Source organism: Myotis nattereri, assembly GCF_964212035.1.
Source record: "Myotis nattereri genome assembly, chromosome: 12".
In the NCBI taxonomy this organism is placed as follows: domain Eukaryota; kingdom Metazoa; phylum Chordata; class Mammalia; order Chiroptera; family Vespertilionidae; genus Myotis; species Myotis nattereri.
The window spans coordinates 48,487,330-48,498,016 of record NC_138087.1 but is presented as its reverse complement, the minus strand read 5'-3'; the positions used below and the strand labels follow the sequence as shown (position 1 = coordinate 48,498,016).

The window sequence follows — 10,687 nt, the reverse complement described above, 5'->3', positions numbered from 1 at the left end:
TCAGTGAACTTAGTGTGGTATCCAGGACGAAATCCTTGTGTTAGGAAGACTACTAAGAAGATTCCAATGATATGGATACCTCTTAATTCACACCATGAGTAATTACCCTTTCCCTTGTGTGTAGGCTCACTTAGTGATTTGCTTCTGGCTCACAGGATAAGGTAATAGGATGTCATTTCAATTAGTTTATAACAGATTGTAACTTCTGTCTTTATAGCAGAATCTCTCCTGGCTTTGATGAAGCAAGCTGCCATGTTGGAATGGCCCACATGACAAGGAACTGAGGACTATAGCCAACTATAACCAACAGTCAGCAAGGAATTGAGTACCTCAATCCAATAGGCCTTAAGGAACTGAATCCCAACAGCAGCTACATAAGTGAGCACACAAGTGGGTCCTTCTCTAGGGGAGCCTTCAGGTGAAACCCGAGCCCAGGTGTCACTGTAATTGCAACATTTTGAGAGACTCTGAAGCAGAGAATCCAGGTAGGTTAGGTCAACATTCCTAACCCACAAAACCTGTGAGATGATAAATATCTGTTTTTTAAAGCACTAAATTTTGAAGTATCCATTATATAGCAAGAGTTAACTAAAACAACCCTAAATTTCTAGGGCTTTGGTGTAAGATATAGTATGGCTGGGAAGGTAGGCCATGTAGGAGGACAGCTTCCTGACATCCTTGGAGATATTGTTTTCATATTCAGTGATCATCCTACATATTTTTTATGCTAAAATGGCATCATTGTGCTCTACCAAGCCCTGGCTAGTCTCCAGGAGGTACGTTGGAGGTAAGATAATGTTTGATGGAATGGATAGCCAGGAATGGGTCATGAGTTGTAATGATACCATTTTTCTCCTCATTCTTTTCTTCTTTCCCACGCACTCCACCATTAATTTTCATTACTATTTGTCTCTCTTTCCCCAAAATTCTGGGTGGCTTCCTGGTGACCACTCCTACAAGTGATGGCCAGGTGATCTCTTGGTCTTGTAATAATGCTATCAAGCTAGGCATCCTTAAAAGATTTCCCTGAGAAGCAGGAAGAGCTTGTCCTGTCCCTTGAGGTACTGTCACAAACAGAAAAACCTCATCACTGAGGTCAAAATATGCCTACCAGAAAGATTAATACCCCACTTATAACAGATTCATCAGTCAGACCCACCCTATTCCTAGACCCTACCCTGGCCAATCCAGTATAACCCATTCATGTAACCCACTCAAGGACTATCCATTGATATATACCCCACTCATACACACCTCATCATATACACCCCACTCAATGAGTACCCTCCTGTGAGATACTCTGGAGTCAGGAATTTTCTAAATAAAAGCCACTGTTTTCAAGAAATTATTCCTATCTCTGGTTCTTTTCAGAAATTCAAGTTCTGCCTTGTCTTCTGCTCCAGTAAGTGAAGAGGAATGGGAAACGGTGAACTGCTACACATTTTCATTAGAATAAGTTAAGGGGTGGGAAACATAACCCATCCCCCCAAAGTTCATGAGGGAGAGAGAGCTCTTAGGAACAGGTGACATTTATTCTTCACCAAGAGACCTAAGAGGAAGATTTCTCCCTACCACCAACCTCTGCTCCTAAACACCCTTTCTTTCCCACTTCCAATTCCAAAACTTTTGGGAGGTAACAAGGGAGGATTCTGGCTATATGTGAGGGAGCAGGTAAAATGACAGTGTGAGCCAAGTTCTGGACTTTAGGGTTTTTCTCACTTTGAAAATGCCTGAAAGGTTGTACTCTCTATGAGAAAATAACGTTTTTAACTACAGGAAATCTGAGCAGGGTCAAATGATCCCAGGATAAAACTGAGGCCACCTAGACTCCCTACAAGGGACTGGTCATCTTTTAGAAACAAAAAGAGGAAATCCGTTAGAACTGAAATGACTCCTTCATTTTTCTAAGCACAAGACCATGGATATGAAAAATCCAAGACCCAGTGTAGTACACAGAGGACACCCTACTCCATTACAAGAAACATTTATTGAGCAGGATCAATATCTTTGGTATTTTTAAAGAAAGATGTTTTCATCAGAGGCTTTGTTGTCATGAAAATGGTGAGGCTTTGTCAACAAGGACCAAATGATTTCTTTAAAGAATTTTTTTCTCCTTGGTGGTGCTGGAGAAATGTTTTCTGTTTGAAAAGAAGAGTCAAATCTCTGAGCGCAGTGTCTTCATGGGTGGGCGGGGGGCGGGGGCGAGGAAGCTGGAGGGACCTGGCATAATTGATGTTTGCTGGTGGGTCTTGGATGGGCTACCGAGAGTGTGGGGAAGGATGTTGACTCTGGCACAGCAGCTGGTCCTCGAAGGCTACAACTTTCTGAGGAATGTCTGATCCTGACTCTGTTCTTTGTAACACTTGCAAGAAAACTCTACTTAGTGACAAATTCTTGGTTACAGCATTTGGTACTTGCACATTCTTCTTGGTAGTGGGTCAGAGAGAGCCCCGCATAGTTGGAGGGATGTCCCTTGTCAGGCTCTTCCTAGGCCTGCAGTTCCTACTTCTGTTGACTTAAATGGAAGGCCTGAAGTTCATGACTATTTGGCAATTTTTCCTCTAGGAACTTCCCAATGGCTGTCATGAGCTCATGAGCTTCAGAAAGCCCACAATCCAAAAAGATAGCTTCACTTTCAGGTAAGTCATGTTCCTGTGCAAATGTTGATGTGAAGTTGGTTTTTTGCTGGCGAGTTTCCAGCTCTTTACTTTTTCTTTTGGAATTGACCCACTGAGAAAATTCCCTCCTCTTTTTTTTGAAGTAACTATCAGGAGGCAACTGTTCATTTTGTGGCAAAGATAGGAAAGTGCCCTCTAATTCTTTGTCCTCAACAGGGTGGCTCTTCTTTCTAGCTTTAGATGTCCATGCACTCAAATCTTCACTTCTACATTCTCCTGCTTTGGAATCCAAAGTTCTCACTTTCTTAGCCACTGGTGGTAAATTGATATCTTGGCACTTCCGTAAGACATTCTTAGGGACCCAGGATTCCTGCCTGAGCTCTGTGCTGTCCTCAAAGTGGACATGAGGCACCTTGGACACTCCCATGTGCCCACTGGTGATGCTCCGGGGCAGTGTCGGTGAGGCTAGGGAAGGAAAGCTATCTGAAGGAAGGGACATGTCAGTGAGACAGCCTTGATTGCGGCTTTGCTCCCTGCTCTTCAATTTAAGTTTTAACTCATCAAGGAGCTGTTCTTGCAGGCTTGATAGTTTAGAATTTTGGGGATCTAATATTTTTGGTGAGGGATCCTCAGTGGTCAGGGTAGATTCTTCTTTACTCATATTGACATTTATCATTTGGGAGACTCCCAACTCCTGGGCTGTCAAGATGTCACAAGATGGTGATTTAATTGCATATGGCTCCTGGGCCTTTAATATCTCACTGAACATTTTGGAGACGGGAAAATATTCTAAATTTTCTACCACTGTCTTTTGGCCCTGAATCAATTTTGCTCTATCACGGGAACTCACATTCTCATCCGTTGGCTCATGTCCAGTTCCAGCTAGCTTCCTGGGCACCTTCGGGCTGTATCTATTGTTCAGTACAATCTCACTCTGTCTCCCTTTGTCTATGGTGTGGTGCCTGAGGGGCTGAAAAGTCTGCCCCCCACACACAGTTTTCTGGACATTCTCTGCAAGCTTATGTTCCATACCAGAATGTGCTGTTTTCAGGACCCCCTGTCCTTCCCAGCTTACATATGGGAAAGCCGGGAGAGGAGACTCCAGGATATCAACTGAATTTATTCCCAGCTTGTTTCCCTGAAAAGTTTTGGAGCTTCCCTCAAAGGGCTTGAAAACCTCAGCTTCGGAGACTACATTAGAAATATGGGTGGCTGAGGAAGGAAAGTCAAACTGGGGAAGAGGCCATGTTTTGCCTTCTCTTGCTGTATATAATTTTATGGATTGAATAACCTTTAGTGGGAGGCCCCATCTCTGATTCATACGAAACCTTATAATATGGGCTTCAAGCACTTGTCGAGTATTGGGATCAAGAAAAGAAAGCTCTAGAGTGGTGATCTGGCAGTAGACTCTACCAGTCATTGTGCTTTTTGAATTTTGAATTTTCTTAGTGGTGTGGGAATTCCCAAGAGGCGGCCATGTATTGTCCTCGGCCATCCATGAATGACACACACCTATAGGGATTCTCCCCTCAGTGATCTGTGAAGACTTCTTGCTCAAATGTAATCTAAGAATGGCTTTAATTTTATTCCAGTTTATGCCCGTCCTTGAGACACTTAATAATTTCTTTCCTAAGTGACTCGAGTGGCACACACAGTTACTTTTTGTCTCTGAGGCAGCCCTCAGACACTTTACTAGGTAGCATTCTGAGATCCTTTGTGGACTGTCTTCTGGGCTCTTCTCTAGGATATACCCAAGATTCCTCTTTATGTCCTCCCTTAGCTGAAAGTTTTGTGGAACCCCCTCACATAAATGTCCTGGGAAACACAATTCATTCTTGCCTAGTGACTTGCTACATTCTCCCTGAAGCTCAGAGAGTTGTAAGTGAGCATACCCATCTTTCTGCAGAGAAGTTTCTGTTAATTGACACTGAGGTGCCCTCAGTTCTAGAGGCTCTAGATTCCTACAGGCATGATGGCATTGGAATGGGATTACCCTACTCGGAGCATAGAGCTGTCCTTGCCCCTGAGGTTCATTGGTGGTATGAAAATGGCCAGGAAGGATGGAGACTGGTATATAGGCATGGGATGACTGGCTGACCAATGGAAGGTTGGGAGCTTGAGGACAAGTGGCATCTTGAGCTTTTTGGAGAACAGGGACTAAGCCCTGCAAACTTTCCTGTTGCATCTGCAACATATGGCATCCCAGGTGTTGATTTTCATTCAAGATATTAGAGTCTGACTCATTCTGAGATCTATTGAAAGACACTCCACAGTCCCTAATCTGGGATGAAGAAGAAGATGGTAGGATTGTGAGTTGGGATGGAAAGTGGGGCTGGGGCTGGGGCTGGGGCTGGACCTGAGTGAAATATTGTGCTTGGGACTTGATTTGAGGCAAATGTTGAGGATCTACATTGTTTAGGGGAAGGAAATGGAAATGAGGGAATGGTGGAAATCCTTGATGCTGCATTTTGAGTACAGAAGCATTACAAATTCCATTGAATAAGACAAAGTGAGTTTCTAGTGGAGAACTACTATTGGAAACCAGGAAAGTAGCTACTAGGGACTCACTGTGCAAAGAAGGAAGACCCCAGAAGAGCTGGCTATATTTCTGCTGCAAGTTTTCTTCCAGTGTCTTGACATAAAATAGCTCCTGGCTATCACGCAACTGCTCTGGTTTGTCTTCAATGATCCAGCCGGTTTGGGGGACTATGGTGTTCTGTATATCAAGTAGTTCCAATGAATTCCCTAAAGATGACTGTTGGTATTCTGACCAAATTTGTTTTGAAAATGGTCCCTGCTTATTTTCTTTCTTCTCTAAAGTCTGAAAAGCCTTTCTCTTTATTTGTCTCTCCAGGAGTTCCTGGACATTAAGGCCAAGGAAAGAATCGCTACTGGCCTCCATGTGCTTTGAAACAGAGTCTCCCCAAAGACCAGTCTCTGGTAGATGGAGAAAAACATGCTCTTGCTGAAAATCAGAGTGTGATAATGTGGGGAGAAACATGTTCTTGGCATAAGCCTGCCAACAGGAAATATCTGATATTGACAGGTTTGAATGGTCAGTGTCTCTGATTGTTGATTGATGAGTGGACAATCCACCAGTACTATCTGGAGACAAGTCCTCTGGAACAGGCTTCAGTGAGGGGAAAATTGATTTTGATTGAATCACAGTGGAAGGGCAGTCTGGTAGTTGTGAAGTAGACAGCATTGGTGGGATGTGTTGACAAGCAGATGAATCAGTGGGATTCGTTGACTGTGACAAACCTGGTAAGAAGTTGATATCTTGGGTAAGGATGGGATCACTTGAGAAGATGGTATTCAGAGACAAAATAGAATCTTATTGAAGAATAGGATCCACTCTCTGATTGTCATGTGGTAAGAGACGGGTACGGCAGGGTGTTTGGGTGGGAAATGGTCTACTGGGAATTTGGATTCTAAAGTAGGAAAAGGTCTGGTGGCAGAAAGTAACCCAATGGTGAAGGTGAAACAAAGTCAACTATGGGGATCATTGGATTAGAGGAGAAAATATGAGGTGGTGGTGGGAAAGGCTCAGGCAGAGGGGTAGGGATTGGGTCTCTTAGTGGGACTACTGAGAAGGCAGAAGACAGAAGTATGATGCCTCAGTACCAGAAACTGTGGAAGCCAAAGGAATAGCATCTTCCAAGGCCTCTGGGAACAACAGCTGGTTGACCTCAGCACTTGCGTTATTACATATCTCACAGAAGGGGTCTGGACATAATTGATGAAATTGGATATCATGATGATGGCCCTGGGAGCTGCAGAGAAAGGAGGTACAAAATTATTGCCAGGCCCTAGCTGGTTTTGCTCAATGGATAGAGCATCGGCCTGCGAACTGGAGGGTCCAGAGTTCAAATCCGGTCAAGGGCACTTGCCGGGGTTGCAGGCTTGATCCCCGGTAGTGGGTGTGCAGGAGGCAGCCAATCAATGATTCTCATCATTGATGTTTCTATCTCTCTCTCCCCTCTTCCTTTCTCTCTGAAATAAAAAAATAAAAAACAAACAAACAAACAAACAAACTATTGCCAGGACCAGATCTTGGGATCTTGGCAGGTCTGGCACAGGTAGGGCTTCACACTGTATACAATCCTTTCAATTTCAATACTTCCTTGATCTCACAATATAATTTGTACTCCTTTCCCAAAGGCTTTCACATTCTGATTCTGATGATTTCCCTGTCAATCCCAGGTTTCACTGAAGCCTTATATTCTACTAAAAAGCCTTAGACCAGTGATGGTGAAGCTATGACACGTGTGTCAGAGGTGATACGCGAACTCATTTTTTTGGTTGATTTTTCTTTGTTAAATGGCTTTTAAATATATAAAATAAATATCAAAAATATAAATATTTGTTTTACTATGGTTGCAAATATCAAAAAATTTCTATATGTGGCACGGCACCAGAGTTAAGTTAGGGTTTTTCAAAATGCTGACACGCCAAGCTCAAAAAGCTCGCCATCACTGCCTTAGACTCTGCTAAATAGCTTTAGACACTGCTAAAAAGAGGATTACAGAATCAAAGCAATAAAGTTTAGTCACCTTTGCAGAAGAGAAAGCACCTTCTTTGCCTCCTCCACTTCGCTCCGGTAAGTTTTCCAACCTGAGAAACCAGGAAAGTGATGAAGGTAGAAGCAAAGACATCTTCTAGAAAGCTATTTAGAATGTTCTTGAAAGGTACCCTTGGTAGACTGGATTTGGAAAGCCCCAAAAATTAGGATTCAAGGTCACATGTTCAGTGATAATAACAAAGCTCAGATGTGAATTGTTTTATTCACAAAGGGCTTTCACATATATTATCTCGTATTATATTTAAAACAACCCTTTGAGGAGCATTGGTCAATGGTTATCTCAAAGGGGAATTTCAGTTCCAGAAAGTTAGTCATTGTTAAAGTTAGTAGACAGTAGTCTGGCTCTCAACATCTCACATGGCCACCTGTGGGCAACACCCATGCCCAGGTCCATCACTGCTTCAAATACCCACAAATATAGAGCAGGGAATCTGAGAAGTATCTCAGGTTCTGAGTGTTTTCTCATGAGCTTCTCCTCTGAAGGCTCTGTTTTCTGAGAGGGACTGTATCTAGACTGACATCCTCAGAGACTATGGACCTAGCACCTCATAGAAAGTACAGAAAGGAGATCTCACATAAAAAAAAAGCGGAACCTTACCTTTCCGTCTACCACCTTTTTTCCACCTCTTGGCTTTGCTCTGATGCTGAGAACAAAAAGAAAAGAATGAGGAGCTAAGACACATTTCTTTCACTCCTCTCCATAGGAAACTGAGACAGTTATGATCCAAGAATAATACAACTCTCTCAAGATAAATACCACATGATCTCACTCATTTGTGGATTATAGAGAACAACATAGACTGATGAAAAGGGACAGATCCAAAGATTGAGAAACAGCGATCAGGCTATTAATCCCCAGAAGGAAAGTAGGGGAGGGCGGGGGTGAGGGGAAGAGATCAACCGAAGGACTTGTATACATGTATATAAGCCAAACCAATGGACATGGACAACAAGGGGATGGGAGCATGAGTGTGCGGGGGGGGGGGGGGGGGGGGGGGGGGTGATGAGGAGACATTTGTAATCCTATCTAATAAAAGAGAAACATGGTAATTGACGTACAACCACTACCCTTCCCATTGGCTAATCAGGGCAATATGCAAATTAACTGCCAGCCAAGATGGCGGCCGGCAGCCAGGCAGCTTGAAACTAACATGAGGCTTGCTTGCTTCAGTGACAGAGGACTCCAACATTCCCCGCCTGCCACTGCAGGCCTCTGAGCTGCAAGCAACTATGTAACAAACATAGAAGCTAAACAAAACCCCAGAAACCTGCCGGGCTTCAGCCAGCAGGATCGCAACATTGTAAGCAAAGGCCAGAAACCTACTTTCAGCAGCAGAGGCCTAAGAGCTGGAGCCAAGCCTCAAGGCTAAAGCTGGCCCAGAATAAAAAAGAAAAAAAAAGAAAAAAAGGAGCGGTTGGGAGCTTCAGTCACCCCCAGCCTGAAAACAGCCCTCAGCTCCTCACCCAGACTGGCCAGGCACCCCAGTGGGGACCCCCACCCTTGAAGGGTGTGTGACCAGCTGCAAACAGCCATCATCCGCTCACCCAGGCTGGCCAGGCACCCCAGTGGGGACCCCCACCCTGATCCAGGACACCCTTCAGGGAAAACCAGCCGGCACCCACCCATGCACCAGGCCTCTACCCTATATAGTAAAAGGGTAATATGCCTCCCAGCACTGGGATCAGCGGAGCCGCGAGGCCTCCCGGCACCGGGATCAGCATGACAGGGGGCAGCGCCCAAACCCCTTGATCGCCCTGTTGCTCTGTGTGTGACAGGGTGCGGTGCCCCAACCGCCCCCCCCTCCCCCCCGCAACCACGGGCCCTGCTCTGTGTGTGACGGGGTAGAGCCATAACCTCCCCATCGGCCCTGCCCTGAGTGTGAGAGTGGCGGCACCCCAACCCCCTGATCGGCCCTGCTCTGTGGGTGATAGAGGGTGGCGCCCCAACCCCCTGATGGGCCCTGCTCTGTGCGTGACAGGGGGCTGTGCCCCAACTCCCTGATTGGCCCTGCTCTGTGTGTGACAGGGTACAGAGCCCCAACCCCCCTGATGGGCCCTGCTCTGTGAGTGACAGGGGGAAATTCCCCAACCCCCTGATTGGCCCTGCTCTGTGCGTGACAGGGGGTGGCGCCGCAACCTCCCCATCGACCCTGCCTTGAGTGTGACAGGGGATGGTGCCCCAACCCCCCAATCGGCCCTACCCTGAGCGTGACTGAGGGTGGAATCACAACCTCCCAATCGCCCTGCTCTGTGTATGACAGGGGGAGGTGCCCCAACTCCCCAATCGGCCCTGCTCTGAGCCCGACCAGGGGCTGCACCTAGGGATTGGGCCTGCTCTCTGCCACCCGGGAGCAAGCCTAAGCCAGCAGGTCGTTATCTCCCGAAGGGTCCCAGACTGCGAGAGGGCACAGGCCGGGCTGAGGGACCCCCCCCCTCCCCTCCGAGTGCACAAATTTTTGTGCACCGGGCCTCTAGTACCTTAAAAAAATTATTTTTTTAAAAAAAACAACACACATATAAATGACAAAATGGCAACTCCAAGTTTAATTCTGATACCTAATAAACTTAACTTTTAAAATAAAATAAAAATACAACTCTCTCTGTCAATTAATATAATTTGCATTTTTATCTTTTATTAAGTTTTAAGGGGGATAAAATATTTTCAATGTTTTTCTTCTTAGAAAAACTCAAAGAGGGGTTGTATCTATGAGGTTTATTCTTAGTATTCTCAGTCCGAAGTTCTCTGCTTAAGGAGGACATAAAATCTGAGACCAGCAGTTTCATCTGTGCTCCCTCAGCTAGGACCCTGTAACCTGGGACAGAGCTCCGGCTCCAGCCCCGCTTAGAGGTACTCAGAGCCTAAGCATTGTTCTCCCGATCAGCTCATACAAAGGAAGGCGTGGTCCAGTGACACCTGACATGGGAATGTGACTCATGATAAAGTGCAAAGGTTCCGAACTTTCTAAATAACACAATCTAGAACTACAGAGATATTGTGTTGAGATTTTATCCAGCAGCATGCCACCACACCCAGATGGTTTGTGAAATCTTAATCTTCCCTGAACCACTAGACCTGCTCCGTCTCTTCCCCTACAAGAGTGATGTTCTCTATTCTCTGTTCAGACTTCCCATTTTAAGTGGCTCTCTAACCCAAACAAACTCATTTACAAATGTGAAAAGAGAAACAGGAAAATAAAGAATCATTCTTTGGGAGGGGAAATGTATGGTTCTATGTCTGATATTTAAATTGATTATATTTAAAGACATCTGTCCAGTTTATAGAAGCAAAAGCCTGAAAAATGGAAAAACAGTTACTTTTCTTGGAGCCATCAGAGAATCGAGATCAAAGGTCAAAGCTCTACCCAAAATTTTCATAGATAGTAAATTCAGAGAATCATAGTCAAGATCCACTTACATGGAGCAGAAGCCACTGGAACCATAAACTGGTAGGACACTTAAAAGACACATTGACAAATTGCTGGAGGTC

General features: G+C 45.0%; 1 protein-coding gene across 1 annotated transcript; it reads right to left on the bottom strand.

Moving 5' to 3' along the window:
• Positions 1-2,502: 2,502 nt before the first annotated feature.
• LOC308527723 (spermatogenesis-associated protein 31D1-like) lies at positions 2,503-5,823 on the bottom strand (the record flags this gene model as incomplete). Its single annotated transcript, XM_081103138.1, has 1 exon — positions 2,503-5,823. One exon carries the CDS (start codon positions 5,821-5,823, stop codon positions 2,503-2,505), a length of 3,321 nt encoding a protein of 1,106 aa, XP_080959264.1.
• Between the last annotated feature and the right edge of the window lie 4,864 nt (positions 5,824-10,687).